The 17,880-nt window shown below is 51.3% G+C and overlaps 6 protein-coding genes across 8 annotated transcripts; 4 read left to right on the forward strand and 2 right to left on the reverse strand.

Moving 5' to 3' along the window:
* Positions 1-25: 25 nt before the first annotated feature.
* Positions 26-2,949, forward strand: PPTG_14381 (hypothetical protein). Its single transcript, XM_008910976.1, has one exon. It carries the CDS (start codon positions 431-433, stop codon positions 2,561-2,563), a length of 2,133 nt encoding a protein of 710 aa, XP_008909224.1. The 5' UTR covers positions 26-430; the 3' UTR covers positions 2,564-2,949.
* On the reverse strand, positions 2,936-4,479 carry PPTG_14382 (hypothetical protein). The gene is made up of 2 exons (XM_008910977.1): positions 3,989-4,479; positions 2,936-3,913 (listed from the first exon to the last, which is right to left on the reverse strand). Exons 1-2 carry the CDS (start codon positions 4,326-4,328, stop codon positions 3,102-3,104), a joined length of 1,152 nt encoding a protein of 383 aa, XP_008909225.1. The 5' UTR covers positions 4,329-4,479; the 3' UTR covers positions 2,936-3,101.
* Positions 4,480-5,471: 992 nt separating this feature from the next.
* PPTG_14383 (dimethyladenosine transferase) lies at positions 5,472-7,090 on the forward strand. Its single transcript, XM_008910978.1, has 5 exons — positions 5,472-6,190; positions 6,255-6,420; positions 6,481-6,609; positions 6,673-6,779; positions 6,857-7,090. Exons 1-5 carry the CDS (start codon positions 5,697-5,699, stop codon positions 6,897-6,899), a joined length of 939 nt encoding a protein of 312 aa, XP_008909226.1. The 5' UTR covers positions 5,472-5,696; the 3' UTR covers positions 6,900-7,090.
* Positions 7,091-7,227: 137 nt separating this feature from the next.
* PPTG_14384 (hypothetical protein) lies at positions 7,228-10,414 on the forward strand (the record flags this gene model as incomplete). Its single annotated transcript, XM_008910979.1, has 3 exons — positions 7,228-8,544; positions 8,620-8,661; positions 8,734-10,414. The coding sequence occupies 3 exons, from the start codon at positions 7,228-7,230 to the stop codon at positions 10,303-10,305; spliced, it is 2,931 nt and encodes a 976-aa protein (XP_008909227.1). The 3' UTR covers positions 10,306-10,414.
* PPTG_14385 (hypothetical protein) lies at positions 8,096-15,203 on the reverse strand. Of its 3 annotated transcripts, XM_008910981.1 has the most exons (8): positions 15,005-15,203; positions 14,626-14,897; positions 14,440-14,552; positions 14,108-14,373; positions 13,169-14,043; positions 12,924-13,108; positions 9,118-12,846; positions 8,096-9,046 (listed from the first exon to the last, which is right to left on the reverse strand). In XM_008910981.1, exons 1-7 carry the CDS (start codon positions 15,148-15,150, stop codon positions 10,420-10,422), a joined length of 4,284 nt encoding a protein of 1,427 aa, XP_008909229.1. In that variant the 5' UTR covers positions 15,151-15,203; the 3' UTR covers positions 8,096-9,046; positions 9,118-10,419. The 3 variants fall into 3 exon arrangements, with proteins under 3 accessions (XP_008909229.1, XP_008909228.1, XP_008909230.1); XM_008910980.1 differs by having other exon boundaries at positions 8,096-12,846; XM_008910982.1 differs by lacking the exon at positions 15,005-15,203 and having other exon boundaries at positions 8,096-12,846; positions 14,626-15,000.
* A 53-nt stretch (positions 15,204-15,256) lies between these two features.
* Positions 15,257-17,853, forward strand: PPTG_14386 (hypothetical protein). Its single transcript, XM_008910983.1, has one exon. It carries the CDS (start codon positions 15,325-15,327, stop codon positions 17,641-17,643), a length of 2,319 nt encoding a protein of 772 aa, XP_008909231.1. The 5' UTR covers positions 15,257-15,324; the 3' UTR covers positions 17,644-17,853.
* The last annotated feature ends 27 nt before the right edge of the window (positions 17,854-17,880 follow it).

The raw sequence follows: 17,880 nt of genomic DNA on the forward strand, positions 1-17,880 counted from the left end.
CCATTATGGCGGGAATGATTTTGGCGAAACGTCGTTATGTCGCAGCTGGGCAGAAGTTGCAGTTGCGTCCTACGGTTCAGTGCCTAGCGATGGTAGGACGGCGCTGAATCGATGGCAGGAGCGGTCAGTATCCCTTTCTTCCTCCCGAGCAGACGCGTTCGGTTTCGGCTGCCCTCGACGGAGCAAGCGTTAAGGTAGGCGGGGAGAAGCGAGGAGGTGAAGGCAGCGAGCGGCAGGCACTGCCGTCTGGACTGTAGGCACTGACTTGGGTACACATCTCGACGTAATCCCGTCGACTTCTCTGCCTTCTGTCCACTCCGTGAAACGTCGAGAAGGGAGGAGCAAGTAGAGACGGTTGACGGTCCGCCTGCGTCTGTAGCTGCCTATTAGAAGGACCTACACACGTCGCAGGGCACTTCCCGACTCGACTATGGACACCAAGCGCGACGAGCTGCTGCGCCTTGTGGCCGCGCTAAGTGGTGCCTGCAAGCGGGACAAGAACGTACTCAAGGATAGCGAGCTCGTGGATGCCTTGGAGACTCATGGCCGCCAGATCGCGCGATTTCGCAAGCAGCAGAAGAAGATGAAGAAAGCGCAACAGAAGCTCAACTCGTCGACGTCACATGAAGTCAACAAGACGGCCAAGAAGCTCAAAGAGCATGTGTTCGCTGGAGAGAGCGAGGCCACAGAGGGCGTCTCCAAGCGCCGCAAACTCTCATTCGACACAGAGACCAAGAGCAGCCACAACCACGACCTCAGTGCCTCGTGTCTGTTCCCGTCCATTGAGCGCCAGCACAAGCCCAAGCGTGAGTCTATGGGCGAGTGGATCTCGTCCTTACAGAACAAGAAATCCGTCTCTATGGACCCCACGGACTCGGTGGTGTACTACCGCCCTACGACCCCTACGACTGTAGCAGTAGCCGTCGAAGTGAGCGAGGAAGCAGTGATGGTGAATCCTCTCAAGTCGTTCCAGTACCACACGCGTCGCTCTATTTCCCCTCAACTGAAGACTCCACGCGCTGTTCGCGCTGCGTCGCCATACAAGCTAGTGGATCGCTCTGCCTCGCCCAACACTGTGGATCTCTCGGCATCCTCGACGTCCACTATGGCTTCATACTACGACGACATGTACGACGAGTACTCGGTCTCTTCCGAGACGATGCGTCGCTACAATCGCTCGGTTTCTGACCGCACTCCGTCCTTTGAGTCGATGGACTGGACGCCATCAGACGACGACAATGACGAGTCTGTGCCGTTCCGAAGCATCGCAGACGACGTGGAGCAGCAATCTCCCGTGTCCAGAGTAGTGACTTATCAGCGTTCAACCCACTCTGACGCGCGTCTTAACGCCATGGAGCTAGACTCTCAAAGTGGCGCTGAAGATTACTATTCAGCTGAAGAGGGAGAGCCCACCGCCGAGTCCTCATCTCGTCTGACTGCCAACTCGACAGAGGTGGTGATGGAGGTTTTGTACGGTATCATGGAGCACAATGAGAACTTCAAGTGGCTCATTGATCCGGTGAACCAGGCTCGTGTAGCCAAACTGGTGGAGTACCACTTGAAGGAGCAGCAGAACGGCGATGCATCTGCACAGTTTTATGAAGACGAGCAGTTTATTAACGAACTGCGTGCTCATGTGGACGAACTGATCCATGAGAACTTGAAGATCAAGACGGAGAATGTCCGACTTATGGGCTCTGCTGCTGACAAGAACGTCGAGGAGTTGAAGAGACGTCTCGAGTTGAGTGAGGAGGCTGTGAGTATGCAAGAAAGCTTCCGTCGTGAAGCTGAAGCTGCGTTCCAGAGTGAACTAGAAAACAAGGCGAAGCTGGTGTCGAGTCTTCAACATGATCTGGAAGAGAAGGACTCGCAAATCGCCAAACTCCTGGAGAACGGAGCTGAGTTGCCTGAGGGTGCCGATAGCGCTCCTGATTCGGAGGTTGCTAGACTTAAAAACACGGTGATGGAGAAGGATCGAGAGATTTGCCGTCTCAACTTCCAGCTGTCGACAAAGCAGAAACTTGTTGATGAGATCGCCAAGAAGGTCGTGCAGCAGCTGGAGAGTACAGAGCAGTCGAGCATTACTGCTCTCGCTAGCGATCTCCACCTCGATATGGATATGTTCCTGTTCAAGAGTGTAGCGGAGAAGCAAGAGATGATTGATGAACTCAAGGCCGCTCTGGCGTCCATGGAGCGTGAAGTGACTGGACTGGAGGCTCGAGTGGCGAAGAAATCGCGCGAGACGTTGCTGCTCAAGACCAAGTTCAAGTCGATGGCTACACGTCTGACGGAGGCCAATGTGAACATGTCTCGTATTCAGACTGAGAACGACCGTCTCGTGACGTCGTTGAAGGAGAAGCAAGGCAAGATGCGCGACCTCATTGAGTTCTTGGAAGGAAAGGAGAAGCAAGTGATGCACTTGGAGGAACAAGTGAATGTGCGTCAGACCCAATTGGAGCATGTCATGACGGAGTTCGAGAAGATGCAGCGTCTGCACAACACCAAGAAGAGCACAAGCACCCGTGGTCCGACTCATCGTAAGACTGCTGTGCATGCACAGTAAGCTGAGTGGCTCAGCTGGCTGATCAATTTGACAACAATGCTCACTTTCTGCTGTGCTGCTGCTCAAGTGCTTCCACTTCTCCTTATCCAATGACGCCCAAGAAAAATGCTAGAAGACGAGGTGCTTGCTTGCACCCATGAAGACAAAACATGCAACCATCAAGAAGAAATATTGCCGACCAAGATTCATGACCAAGCCACTGACGTTGATGTATCGACGTCAGCCTTTTTTACATTATTATTCGATAAGTTATACGATAGGGAATAGCAGGAGAACAGCAGGGCTGATATGACGTCGTCTATAGAGAAGCCAGCCAAGCTGCAATAGCGTTCATGTGAGCGTGTCGTTCAACACAAACAATCCAACAAACAATTGACTGGGAAAACGTTTTTCTTATTTTTTTTACTTTCAAATGGTTTGGCATGCATCACACTCGTGTTTGCCTCATAGATCAGAAAGCCTCACGCTACAATACACTGGAAAAGAGATCGTGGTCCACAGAGGACACGCGCATGGCGTGACGTTAGGGGGTGGACGCTTACACCATCTTCTCGTAGACCACGCGTTTACCCACGTCCGAGTGCTTGATCTTGTTCGAGATGAACGCACCTTTACGGCGCACAGGGCGCGAAGTGACTCCGAGTCCGAAGACGAACGTGGCGATAAACAGCAGGAACAGTCCGACGAGCAGTAGAATGGGAATCCACAGTGGCGCCGTGAAGAACGACGTGGCGAGGAACGGGATAATCCAGAACGGGAACGTGAAGAACGCCACCAACATCGTGGGTACAGCAATAGCCAGGAACACAGTGAGCGCTCCAGCGGCCATGATGCCCAACACAGCAGCCAGAGCCATACTCAGCTTGCGGTGCTTCTTGGCAAAGTCGGTGGGCAGCTGGCAGTAGCCCGACACCGAGTTACAGACCGTGGATACAATCGAGCACAGTGTAGCCACAAAAGCATCACGTGCATCCAAAAGCTTGGAGGCGCGTCCAGCGGCACGGAAGGCCTTACGCACAGGTGGACCAAACCACACCTCAGCGTTGACCTCTCCGCGGCTGCCAGAGCCACGCGATACGTCTCTCAGGCGGACAGTGAACTGGGTGGGCTCCTTGGACTGGGCCTGCACAATGGAGCTGGCGTCGAGCTGACCAGAGCCAATGAGCTCATCGCCAGACTCGTCCGAGTACACTTCAAAGGTCAGCACAGCCTTGTCGAGCTGACTGGCGTCGTAGAAGAGCTCCAGCTCGTTGTTGGATCTCTCAGTCCACTCCGGATTGGTACCGCCGTGGAAAGCTGGGTCTGTAGTAGCCCAAGACTTGGGAGTCGAGCTATCCAGCTGCACTAGCACTGCAGGACAGTAATAACACGCGGTGGTCTTAATTAGTACTAGTGGGCAACTAACAGCTAGTCAACATGGCTTACCAAAGGGATCTTGGCGCTTGCCAAAGTCCATCGTCGGCAGGTTGCGGGCGCTCAGCACCTTGACGTGGATGGTTCCGTTCATGGTTTCAAGGATATCGGCGGCTGCCTTGCTTATGGCCTTGGGACTGGGCTGCTTCGTGGGGCTTGGTATGTGCTTGGGGCTCGGCTGCTTGGGCGTCGGCTTGTCTGTCGACGGGGTCGTGGGCGCGATGGGGGCTGGAAGGTCGGCGACAGGTGCTGCGACCTCGGGGGCGGAATCGGAACTGCTGCTGTCCGAGGATTCAGCAGCGGGCGGAGGAGTGGCTTCTTGCTGCTGTTGGCGCCTGTTCTTGCGGGCCATATAGCTTGCGGCTCTGGCGGCGCGTTCTCAACTGGCGGAAGGAATCAGGATCGCGCATGCATTGTCGCCCACTAAATGAGCTCTTGAAGTGACCCGGTGGGTTTTGGGGTGAAATGAAGGAAGTCATTATTTAGACCGGAATAACACGAGTATCCTATGTAAGAAACTTGCTCTTACAAAGGCTCTGAATTAAATCGGACGTGTGATTTTGCTTTAGCCCACGATTCCTTTTAAATCGAATGTGACGCCTTCGCGTAATTCTTCAGTTTCACTTCAACGTGATGAGACAGGAGTTTCAGGACAGAGGTCATGGTCATACCTGCGATTGGTTGAAATAGTGTCGCAAAATCTGTGCACTAACGGCTTCAACTGGTTGGCTTTGCCAATATTTCCTGTAGTCACAACCAAGCCAAAGAAGCAGCCAGTAGTGTGTCATTATCCAAGAGATTGATGCGGTGAATTCAGGCGCTCTATGCTGCTGGACAGGGTTTGCTGCTGTTGTTGGTGCCTGGTACATGTATAGACACGCTGGATGAGATGCATGATTTTATCGAACTGCCTATTGGTATATCTATGCACGTTGATCTTCACTATTTTGCAACACTCCTCGTCGATGCTTGACGCCTGATTGGTATGCCCGAAGACTCCACAAAAACTGCGTCATCGCGTGGTTCCGATCGTTGCCTGACGCCGGTGCTATGACACGCCTGCTTCACCTGTTGCAACTCGAATCTGTAAGGTTCGAAGTCAGCTGGGTGGCAATGCTCCACCGCAGGCGCTCCATCAGCATGACTCTCAGATGGAGAGGTTCGAGCTCTAGTGTCGTACAGATACAAGCTGCTGAGGAGATGTTGCTATCATCCCCCAAGATACGTGGTCGGCGGAGCTCACATAGGCCTTGCTTGTGCACACCCAGAATCTGCAATGGTTTCCTTTTACAGCAGCTTTGATAGTGTTCTACATTGCTCAAATTTATCCCACACGGAGGTATAATAGGTTGACCCCGGCGACTTCGTAAACAAATCATTCCACACAAAATTCGAATGTGCTGCAGCTCATTTAGGCATCACGGTGCTCCACCAAAATGCTCATCAATCATACTTGGGTTGTGTACATGTATCCGCTCCTCTTACATGTATTCCTGCTTTCTCTGCCAGTCTAGCAGTACCAAAAATCCTCATTCGAGAGCTCTATATGATGTTAAAGTGGTCCATATTGGCTCTGTCCGAAATTGGCGTCCCATTGTTCTTATATAGAGTATAACGGCTCTTATAAAGAGAAACGTCGACTGGCCACCAGCAATCTGTGACGAGGAACACCATTTCGAGCATCTCTTCTTAACTTCTTGCCTAACACCTCACTGTCGCCATGCCGAAGGACAAGAAGAAACGCGCACGCAACGTTGGCACCGCCTCGGCGTCGCAGAATGCGTTGGGCCGCACGCTGGCCACACCTAACACGAACTTGGGCCAGCATTTCCTCAAGAACCCGATGATCGTGACGCAGATTGTGGCCAAGGCGGCCATTCGCGGCACGGACGTGTGTCTCGAAGTCGGTCCCGGTACCGGTAACCTGACAGTGAAGCTGCTGGAACAAGCCAAGCGTGTAGTCGCCGTTGAGTTCGACCCGCGCATGGTAGCGGAGCTGCAGAAGCGTATTCAGCACACGGAGCACATCAACCACCTTCAGATCATCCATGGCGATGTCATGCGTGTGCAGTTGCCGTTCTTCGACGTCTGCGTGGCCAATTTGCCGTACCAGATCTCGTCACCTTTCGTGTTCAAGCTGCTGGCTCACCGTCCGATGTTCCGCTGCGCTGTCGTCATGTTCCAGGAGGAGTTCGCCAAGCGACTCAGCGCCAAGTATGCAGCAGTACTTGCTGCAATTGTGACTAGTAGGATGCTAACGTTGCTGTGTTGGCTGCAGACCTGGAGATGAGCTGTACTGCCGTTTGTCCGTGAACACGCAGTTGCTGGCCAAGGTGGACCAGCTGCTTAAGGTCGGACGCAACAACTTCCGTCCTCCTCCCAAGGTTGAGTCGCGTGTGGTGCGCATCGAGCCGCGCAACCCGCCGCCTCCTGTGAATTTTACGGTACGTTGGAAGTTTGCAGTAGATCTTGTTGGAGACCTGACGTTTATCGTGGATTAATAGGAATGGGATGGTATGATCAAGATCATCTTTAACCGCAAGAACAAGACGCTGCACTCTTGCTTCGTCACGAAGTCCGTTCTCAAGATCTTGGAGGAGAACTACAAGACGTACTGCTCACTGAACAACGAGGTATGAATCGACAGCTGTCGTTTTATATTGGAAATTTCTTATTAACACGTTGTGTATTGACAGCTCCCGGAAGGCGACATTGACATGAAGAAGAAGGTGGAAGAAGTGCTGGCCTTTGAGGGCTTTGGCGAAAAACGCGGAGCCAAGATGGACCAGGATGACTTCTTATTGTACGGTTGCTTAGTGGTAGTTAGAATGCTTTTTATTGAGCTGGATGCTGACTGTTTCATCGTTGTTGTATCTGTAGGCTGCTGGAGCGATTCAACGCTAACAAAATTCACTTTTCGTAGATTTGTTGTTATCCTCGCTCTTCAACACAAGCTGCTAAAAGCGCAGATTGCCTGGTTTGGCTGTCTAATGCAGTGCTCCCTCGCTTATATCGGTTTATAGATTTTACTGTTTGCTTGCTCCGTTTTAATGTTCATCCCACTCATGAATAGCCGTTGATCTACATGGATTGATGGCATTTTTGGACACTGCAGTGAGCATTCGTCGTGAAAATAGATGCGAAACCACAGCTAGGCACTTCCCAGGTCTTCCAGGCCACCACGGTTGAGCTACCCACACTGCATTGAGCAGACAGAAACCCACAGCTCTGAAAGTGAGTCATTGTCAGAAATGGAGCGCGATCGAAGTTTTCGCGACGGTGATCGAGTGAATGACGACTACGGATACAGTTATCGCGATAGCGAGCGAGTTCGTTCGAAGGACCGTGAACGCGATTGGGATGAACGCAGCACGAGCAGCAACACAAGCAGCAGTCGTGACCGAGACCGAGACCGGGATCGCGATCGTGATCGCGAAAGACGTCGCGATAAGGACAGCACCAGAGATCGCGATAAGGACAGCACCAGAGATCGCGATCGGGACAAGGACCGCGACAGAGACCGTGATCGAGACCGTGATCGAGACCGTGATCGCGACCGTGACAAGTACCGTGATCGCGACAGAGATCGAGATCGAGACCAGGATCGCTATCGTACACGCGACCGTCGAGACAGAGACCGCGACTACGATCGCGATCGAGACTATGACAAGAGGGATTATTCTTCTTCTCGGTACAGTAGTTCTTCATTTTCTCGTCCAGCCACGTATGATCCCCGTCTTGCTCAACGAACGCAGCAGAGAAGCCGTCGAGGGGATGGCGATGAGGACGACGAGGATGTGATGCGCAGGAAGCAACTGCAGGACGAGTTGGGTTTATCCGATGAAGAAGAGCTTCCCTCGAGCAACGGTGACGCCGAAAATGGAGTTGGTTCCTCACGTAGCAATGGCTCTTCAGGTGATAGTGAAGCCAGAGCACGCATCAAGGAGCTCCAGCGTGAATTGAAAGTAGCTCGTGATGCAGAACAAAAAGCCCAAGAATCTCTGAACAAGCTGCAACTACTCAGCAAGTCGCAAACTGCCATCCTCAAGACCTCCATGAGCAAGAAAATTCAACAAAAGGAGGCGTTGGTGGAGGATATGACCAACATTATCAAGGAGCTTGAGCGGAAGCTCCAGGAGGCTGGGGTGACCTTCGAGTCATACAATGTGCCTGACTCCGCTAAAGTATCTTCAAGTCGGTCGACGGCTACTCCATCGGACAACGATGGGGAGGCTGAAATCAACGCTATGAAGACCGAAATGGAGCGCTTGATTGAAGAGAACAGCGCACTCAAAGCTGCTGCGACGAAGACCAGCAATGACTCCAAACCACCCACTTCAGCGCAATCTATTCCTGAGAATATGGTCAACAAAGCTGCTCTCGACAGCGTGGAAGCAGAGAAGCGTCAGTTGATGCGCCAGATGAAAGACATGCAGCAGCAGTTAGCCACACTTAATTCTGCGGCCGCTGCAGCAGCAGCTTCTCCACCTCCTGCACCACCAACACCTGAGAGCAACTCCAGCTCGCTTCCATCAAACTCGGAGGAAATGCAGGCCTTAAAGAGCAAGGTACGCGATGGTTCGATGTACATGCATCGTCTTAGATCGATTGTGTTGCTAACATCGTGCGCGGTCAAATTGTAGCTCTCCGCTGTTGAGGCTTCACATCAGAACGCTCAGAAAACGGTACGCAGATGTTTTGATACTTGTTGATCTGGATCTGTCCTAACCGTTTTGTGTCTTGTTTGGTTCTTCTAGATCCAGCGTCTTGAGAAGGAGCTTGCTGCAGCTTCGGCTCGAGCAGCAACGACTCCAGAACCTAGCGTCCCAGCGCCGCGAGGCCCTTCCAAGCTTGAAACAGAACTACAGTCACAAGTTCGCGAGTTGGAGACTCGTCTCACTGAGTTGCAAACGCAACTGGAGCAACAGAAGCGAGAGAGTGAGGCGAAGCAGACAGCGGCCGACGAGCGCTACGCGAAGCTGAAGTCGACAGCGGAGGGTGAACTCAACAAGATCAAAGAGCAGGCGAAGAAGGCCATCTTGGATCTCAAACGGAAGCTGGAGGTGGCATCTAAGGGACAGCAACGCAAGCAAGCAACGATCGTGAATTTGAGCACGCGATTGAAAGCTCAGCGTACGGACCTTGTGACACTGAAGTCGCAGGTTGCAGCTCAACAGCAACAAGTTCCAGTGCTGACCAAGCAGCTGACCGACAAGATCTTACAGCGTGTCCAGAAGCAGGCCGATGCAATGGCCGGTGTCGTGGACAACTACAAGCGCGAGATGAAGGAGCGCAAGCGCCTATTTAACCTCGTGCAGGAGCTCAAGGGCAACATCCGCGTGCTGTGTCGTGTGCGTCCAATTTCCAAGAATGAAATCGCTCAGGGCAGCAAGATGATCTGCAAGTTCATGCCTGAGGAGATCACGCTTACCGGAGAGAAAGGTAAGGTGAAGACCTGGGAGTTCGATCACGTCTTCGACATGGGCTCGACGCAAGACCAGCTCTTCTCGCAGGTGAAGCCTCTCGTCACGAGTATTCTGGATGGCTACAGTGTCTGCATCTTCGCGTACGGTCAGACTGGTTCGGGTAAAACGTTCACAATGTCGGGGCCCCCAGAGAACCCAGGCATTAACACGAGATCTCTACAAGAACTTTTTGAACGCAAGAGCGAACGTGTGAAGGAGTACCAGGATGAAATCACAGTCAGCATCATGGAGATCTACAACGAGCAGATCCGTGATCTGCTAGCACAAGACGCTTCCAACACGAACCTGCAAGTGCGTCAAGGCCCCACGGGTAACTTCGTTCCGGGCTTGACGGTGGTGCCTGTACAAACTCTGAATGAAGTCTTTGACCTCATCAAACGTGGCAACAAGAACCGTAGTACGCATGCCACCGACATGAACGAGCACAGTAGTCGAAGTCACTCGATCCTCTCCATCCAGCTGAAGAGCCTCAACATCGTCACCAATGTCGTCGCCAGTGGAAAGCTCTTCCTCGTCGATCTAGCTGGTTCCGAGCGACTTTCAAAAACGGGGGCCGAAGGACAACGACTCAAGGAAGCACAGAACATCAACAAGTCACTCTCGGCACTCGGAGACGTTATTGCTGCTCGAGCTAGTAAGCAGAAGCACGTGCCATACAGGAACTCATCGCTGACATACCTGCTCCAGGATGCCCTTGGTGGCGATTCGAAAACTCTCATGGTGGCTTGTGCGAGTCCGGTCGATTACAACTGCGAAGAAACTTTCTGCACACTCAACTTCGCTGCCAGGACGCGTAGTGTTGAAATGGGCAAGGCCACCAAGAATGTCGCCCAAGCTACATAACTCTTTAGCCTGCTGAAGACATTATGCCATTCCTTGATACCTTTCGCAGTAATACACTACTACCCTCCGTGTTACGACAAAAAAAAAAAGCTGTTGGTGGCTTGTCCACCTTACTTATGCTCGGCGTCGTTTCCGCCGAGTTCTCCTGTTCTCTTCCTCTTCCTCGTTGCCAGCAGCGTCCTGGGTATGCCCATGTGTCTGCACTTCATTATTAGGCTCATCTTCCTCGCTCTTCGACTCATTCTGGAGCTGATGATCAAGGTTGTTCGCCTCAGACAGCTCGTCATCACTTGATTCTGCCTCATCAGCATTGCGTGCACGTCGTGCTCGCTTGCGAGAGGGCATGGAATCGGAATCTTCATCAGCCTTAGCAGTGCGTTTGTGTACTGATGACCTGTGTCGATTATTATGATCGACCTGTTCGCCGTGTCCTGTCTTATTCATTTCACCTTGATCGCCAGCACCACTTTCTGTTTCCTCACCTTCACCACCCTCGCGTTCCGCATTATCTTCTTCGCCCTCCTCTGCAATTGATGTTCCTTGCATTGGAGTGGGTTCAGAGCTAGCAGATCGTCGTTTACTTTTCAGCGGAGGCGAGAGCATCGTTCTAGTCAAGTTTTTGTTCATTCCATTCGCCGTGCCACTAGAAGTGATCGATGCCTGGAAATCGAACAGTGCTCGCCATCGCGAGTCCAGATCCTCATTGTCAGGGACATCATGTAGCGATTTTAGTCGCTCCAGGAAATACTCGCGCAGTTGAGCCATGCTCGCATTGTCCAGACGTGACAAGTATACACGCATGATCTCCAAGAACTCAAACTGAGTCGGTTGCTCAAGGGCATATCGAACACCTTCACGCAAGAAGCGGAAAAATGGCGCTCGTAATGATGAGGGAACTTTTCCGACTCCGAGAGATTGGCTAAATCTTTTTGCCAGCTCTTTCAGCTCATGCTCGCTGCTTTCCACCTTCTCTTTGAGCTCTGTAACATCGTCGTCATTGATGTCTTCGCTCCCTTGAGCTGCTTCAATGTCTTGCTTCCAGGCGAGAATCGGATTAAATAATTGACGAAGTGCAGCCATTTGAATTTCCAAATAACGCACAGGAGCATCTGTCTTCACTTGCTTGCCAAATGCCTTCACAACCTCAACACTTGGCTTGTCACTAGACGTGAAACACTGTAGAACTGCCGCAGCTTGGTACTTCTTGCTTGGGTTACACAGCGCCACGCGGCCAAGCGCGAGCAGCAGCTCAGCTTTTCGTTGCTGCTTTTCCTGCCATTCGCGAAGAGCTTGTGCTTTGTCCTTTGCAACGTCAAGGTCATTCTCCACCATATCGTCTTCAAATTCCGGCTCCTCTTCTTCGGCGTCATCCATCTCACGCTCAAAGTGCATTTGTGTGAGAAGAACGAGTACATTCGGTAATGTCCATTGCAACGCATCGTATGGTGCTGGTGCATCCTGGAATTTCTCCACAAACAAGCACCGTAGGTCGCAAAACGTTAAGAACGCAAATCGTTGGGCATCTTTCACGTATGAAATCACATCCTCGTCTTCGAACTCAATTTCTTCCATAATGTACTCCTCGTCACGTGTTTCTTCGCTTTCTTTGTGTTCTTCGTCCGCGGTTTCGTTTGTTCTTGACAGGTGCATCTCTAACACAGAAATCAGGGCTCCTTCAAGCGTGGATCGCGCTTGGCACACTTTCTGGATCTGATTTTGAATCGACGGATCAACTTCAGCCTCAGTATTTTCGCTGGTAGTATTTTGCTTTTTGTGTTCTTCAACGTTTTTGAAAATCGGAGCCGTGTTCCACAGCAAATCGAAATATATAATGGTCATGCCGTGCTTAATGGCGTCGACATGCCGAAAAACTTCATGTAGCTCAGAGGCCAATAGTGTGCGTCGATGCAATAAATCTCCCACCGCCGCTACAAGTATATCCATTCGCCCTTGCTGCAAATCTGTTGCAGTCGTGTGACCATCCCCATCCACTTTCGATAACGACAGATCAGAAGGAAGATACTCTCGGATATTGAGGTACTTTGCCAGGCATTTAATTCGGCACAGAGAGACCCGCAGACCATACTCGACATCTGAAATTTCCTTGGTTTTGGCGCTCTTTTTGTTCCTCCCCTTCGTCTTGCTGCTCCTCGTTTTGGGCGTGTCATCGGCAGCAATGGCGAACTCACCGAATAGTTTTCTATCAGCTTCCAGAAGGCGATCAGTTTTATCCATAATCACTTGAATCAGCTCGTGCATGATAACTTCTGCTTCCCGTTTCAGTGATGCATGTTCCGTTTGAAGCAAGTGGGTTATGGATAGCGATAAACTCGTTAGCAACTCTTCATCAGAGTGCAACAGATATGCGTGCTTGAGCTTTTCGAGAAGGTCCTTCACTTGCCCGCTATGGTGACCGATGACCTCACTCTTCAGAGTTAGCGTCGGAATCAACTCCAAAAGCAATGCCAGCTTGTCCGAATCAGCTTGGTACAAAAGGAACAAGCTAGGGATGTCCTTGCAATATGCCACAGTGATTTCTTCCTAAAATCGTCATAGCAAAAGCAACTGTTAGTGAGATGCTAATGACATTGCTACGAATGATTTACGACATGACGTACCTGTAGTTGCTCTGATTCTCTTTTGGCAGCCGCCCTTGCTGATCGATTGACGCCATCACCGACGAGCTTTCTTATGGATGCAACAAGGAGACGTAGGAGGATAGTCTGTTGTTCGCTGCTTAGATCTGGCGCAGTCTTGTCCACTAGGAGCAGATCTGTCATCACTCTCCAGCTCTGAAGGACAACTGCATACAAATAGTTAGCCGTAAAGTTTAGTTAGCGATATTGAAAGTAAGTTAGCGTACGGCAATCTTCCAGCCCCCAAAAGGCATCCACGAGTGTTTCCACTGCATCCTCTGGTACACCGTAATTCTGGATGTATTCCTCCGCAAACTCTACGAGGGCAATAGCTTGTGTGTTGAGCTGTTCTTTCTTCAATGTCGCATTCTTTGTTTTAGAGACAGCAACTCCAAATGCATCATACTGAATACACACAAACTCCGCGGCGGCTTTGCGAATGTCTTCGTGCTCCGCATCAAACACCAATCTTTCGACAGGTTGAAGCTCAACATCCGAGCTGATGAGGTTATGCTTGTCAACGGCGATTAGAAGATGAATGCACACCTCGACGACAGATTCATCCACGTCGTTACAGAGTTCCAGATAGCGCGGCAAAAATCGGGCAGTAAACAGCTCCAACTTTTCCGTGAATGAATCATTTTCGTACAGCTCACACAAGATCTCAACCACCTCCAAGCGAACTGATGCCGATTTATCACTCAGAAGCCAACCAAGATATTTCAGAAAACTGTCCTTGAGGAACTGGTCAGGAAGCGTAGTGATCCAATGGCCAAGACATTGTATGGCTACCACACGAATCTCCGGCATAACGTCACGATACCGATGCACCACAACCCCAGTAAATACCAAATTAACCAGCTTCAACACCTGCTGCAGCCGATTCTCATACAACGCTCTGTTGTCCTTCAGGAGCGCCACTTTCCTGGCGTTTGGGCTCTTCACAGCACCAGGTGTCGAACCAGGTGAGTTCATCTCAGCATTGAGTTGTCTCATAGCAATTGCTAGTTGCTTAGAAATATTTGCCGCAGTGCGCACTAAGGAATTGCTAAACGCCAGCACAGCAACAGTGGCCGTATGTCGAATTGGCCGAAGCTCGGAACTGCGTACAATTACAAATGTAAGTAAAAGTACAGCAATATATGTGCTACTACCCGCATTCATACCTTGACAAGGTCGTCAGCCAGTCGATAAAGTTGTTCGCAATCTCTGACGTGAACAAGATCTCGCTCTCGTAGCACTCCTTCACAAACACCTCCCAGAACTCCTCGAATTTGCGCTGAAACTTCCTCATGCCTCTTCCACGAGACATCAGAGGATACTCTCCATTCGCCTTCTCGAGATCCTCCACCACGTGATCAACCATATCACCCATATCCAGTTGAGCCAATGGCTCCGATTCTGGAACGCATTTACCCGTTCCTCCGCAAGCCTAACAGCAGTTAGTTATCCATGTTAGATCCAACACGCGAGCATACTGTTAAGTCTTCGCTTATACCTGCAGCACCAGATTCAGCACTTCTCTCGTGGCCTTTTCGTCGTCGTCTTCGAATCGATCGCGCCATTCGCTCATCAGGTTCTCCAGCGACGCCTTGCCGCCCTTGATCGCCTCTAAATACTCCAAATCAAGTAAAAAAAATCAGCTTGACACGAAAGACTCTTTATGCCAAGCCTATCCACGCACCAAACAACGAGGTTACGTCGTCTCCTTGGTCGACGGCATACGCAGTCTCAGCAGCTTCGTCCGTCTCCGCTGTTACTCCATTTCTCTTCCTCTTGCTCTCCTCTCCAGTCGACCGCAAGCTCCTCGTTTGGCTCCACGGCGAGCGCTTACGTCTACTGGGTCTCGCTCTGGTTGTGGGCGTCCGCGCTGCTTTGCTTGCACGCGTAGACTTCTTCACCTTCGTTCCGGCAGGTGTGAACTCCTCATCCTCGCCTTCCCTTCCGTCTTCACTGCTACATAGGCCACGCCACGGTGTCAGAAGTTGAACATACAAAATCCAAGATGAATGAACGTTGAGTGCGCCAACGACCATCACTCTTGTGCGCACTGGGTGCTTTACCTGGTTTCTTCGCCTTGTTCATTGGCTACAACCACGTCCTGCTCCTCTGCTTCAATATCCATGTCATCGCCACTGCTGCGCGTATCTTCAACCTGATAGATCGGCGTAGGCTTGCGCCGCAGACGAGATCCACGCCGCGCACTCATGGCTGCTGTCACCTCCGAATGCGGCGGAATTGATTGAAAAGAGGCAAAGGAAATCTTCCTCTAAAAGATTGTATCGATTTATCCGATTGCTCTTATATAGGGATGTAGAAGTTAAAGACAACTTCAACCACTCGCCAGTCAAAACCATCACTCATTCATCAATCTACCTCCACGATGTGGCATCTCCGCTGGCTTCTGTTGTTTCTAGGAACCTGTACAGCTTCCTACAATGTGTGCGGCGACCCCAAGGTCGCTTCGCTGCCGTTTTGCGATGCGTCGCTGCCTCTAGACACTCGCGTAGACGACCTAGTGAATCGAATCCCGATGGACCAGGCCGTTGGGCTCCTGGTCAACAAAGCGTCGGCCGCTCCGAGCGTTAATATCCCGAGCTACGAATGGTGGAACGAGGCGCTGCACGGCGTGGCTTTGTCCCCCGGAGTGACGTTCAAGGGGCCGATTACTGCCGCCACCAGCTTCCCACAGGTGTTGAGCACCGCGGCGTCGTTCAACCGCTCGCTGTTCTACCAGATCGGAGACGTGATCTCCACCGAAGCTCGAGCGTTCTACAATGCCAAGGACGCTGGGCTGACGTTCTGGACGCCTAATGTCAACATCTTCCGTGACCCGCGATGGGGACGCGGACAGGAGACCCCGGGGGAAGACCCGTACCTCAATGGGGAGTACGCTGTGGCCTTTGTGAGAGGTTTACAAGGAGAAGCAATGGAAGGACGTGAAGGAGGCGGGAAGAGTAAGTTTTTGAAGATCTCAAGCTGCTGCAAACACTTCTCTGCTTATTCGCAGGAGGTTCCGAGACATCGTAACAACGCGATGGTTACCAAGCAAGACCAAGCTGATACCTACTTCCCGGCGTTCCAAGACTGTGTGAAGCGAGGCCATGTGAGCTCTATCATGTGTAGTTACAATGCTGTGAACGGCATCCCGTCTTGCGCTGACAAAGGCCTCCTGACTGACCTGGTGCGCGGTCATTGGAAGTTTGATGGATACATCGTCTCGGATTGCGAGGCTGTAGCTGACGTGATCTACCGTCATCACTACACCCAGTCACCGGAACAAACGTGCGCTACAACTCTCGATGCTGGCATGGATTTAAACTGCGGCGAGTTTCTGAGTCAACACCTTCCGCTGGCTCTGGAGAAGGGAATTGTTACAACGAAAATGGTACATGATGCCTTGAAAAATCAATTCCGAGTGTTGATGAGGCTCGGGATGTTTGAAAAGGAACAACCATTCGCTAATATCACGAAAGACTCGGTGGACACAGCTGCGCATCGACAACTTGCACTAGAAGCTGCTCGCCAGAGCGTTGTATTGCTCAAGAATGACGATAGCACTCTACCTCTCGCTGCAAACGCTTTCACTAAAGACGGATCACTTGCGCTGATTGGACCACACTTCAACGCCAGTGCCGCCCTTCTTGGGAACTACTTTGGTATCCCGTCACATATTGTTACCCCACTGGAAGAAATCTCTCAATATGTACCAAATGTTGCATATTCGTTGGGGTGCAAAGTGTCAGGTGAAATATTGCCCGACTTTGATGACGCTATTGCAGTGGCCAAGAAAGCAGATCGCCTTGTTGTCTTCGTGGGCCTCGACCAGAGCCAAGAAAGAGAGGAGATCGATCGCTACCACCTCAATCTACCAGGTTTCCAGACTGCACTACTGAAGCGCGTGCTTGAAGTTGCATCGCATCCGATCGTGCTAGTTGTCATCTCTGGTGGTTGTGTTGATCTGTTGGCCTACAAGAACCATCCAAAGGTTGGCGCGATTGTTTTCGGTGGATATCTCGGAGAAGCCGGTGGTCAAGCTTTGGCTGATGTGCTGTTTGGCAAGTACAACCCGGCTGGCAGGCTCCCACAAACATTTTACGATGCGGATTATGTGAATGCAATGTCAATATACGACATGCACATGCGGCCGACTTTCGTGACGGGAAATCCTGGCAGAACGTACCGCTTCTTCACTGGGGTGCCAGTCTATGAGTTTGGTTTCGGTTTGTCGTACACCACATTCCGCAAGAATTGGACGATTGAACCACCCAGTGAATTGAATGCTGCGATGATCGAGCAGCAGCTCGGCAACGACGCGAGTACTAAAAGCCACGCCTGTGTGGCGACATTTACCATCACGACAGCGAACGTGGGTGATGTCCCGGGAGAAGATGCCACTCTTGTTTTCGTTGAACCTCCTCGCGCTGGTGAAGGTGGACGTCCATTGAAGTCGCTGGTTGCATTTGAGCGTACACCGTTGCTTGCTCCAGGACAGGGAGCTGCGACAAAGGTCTGCCTGGAGGCAAAGGCGTTTATGCTCGCCGACGAAGTTGGCAACTGGGTTGTCGAAACTGGCAACTGGACCATTCATGTGGATACTCTACAACACAAGGTGAATGTCCAGGAACCTGTTGTGCGCGAGCCAGCGGTGGGTAACGAAGAAGTCACGCGCAAGCCACTGTCTCGTGCAGTGTGGGAATAATAAGTCTGATACCGCAAGATTCGCCTTGGTGACAACGGATTGAGTGGATGTTGTCTTGAATATGTGAAAGGCGGGCTCGTACATGTCGATACCAAATTCAAGCAGGATGTTTCAATTGCACCATCCCAGCGTAGTTGAAAGTGGTTCGATCATATACTATTAAATACCTCTGTTGGCACCTTACTTCGAAGTAATTAATTTTAAACCAATCCCAATTAGGTTTCAATTTCACCATAT

This window comes from Phytophthora parasitica (genome assembly GCF_000247585.1).
Source record: "Phytophthora parasitica INRA-310 unplaced genomic scaffold supercont2.39, whole genome shotgun sequence".
NCBI lineage: Eukaryota > Oomycota > Peronosporomycetes > Peronosporales > Peronosporaceae > Phytophthora > Phytophthora nicotianae.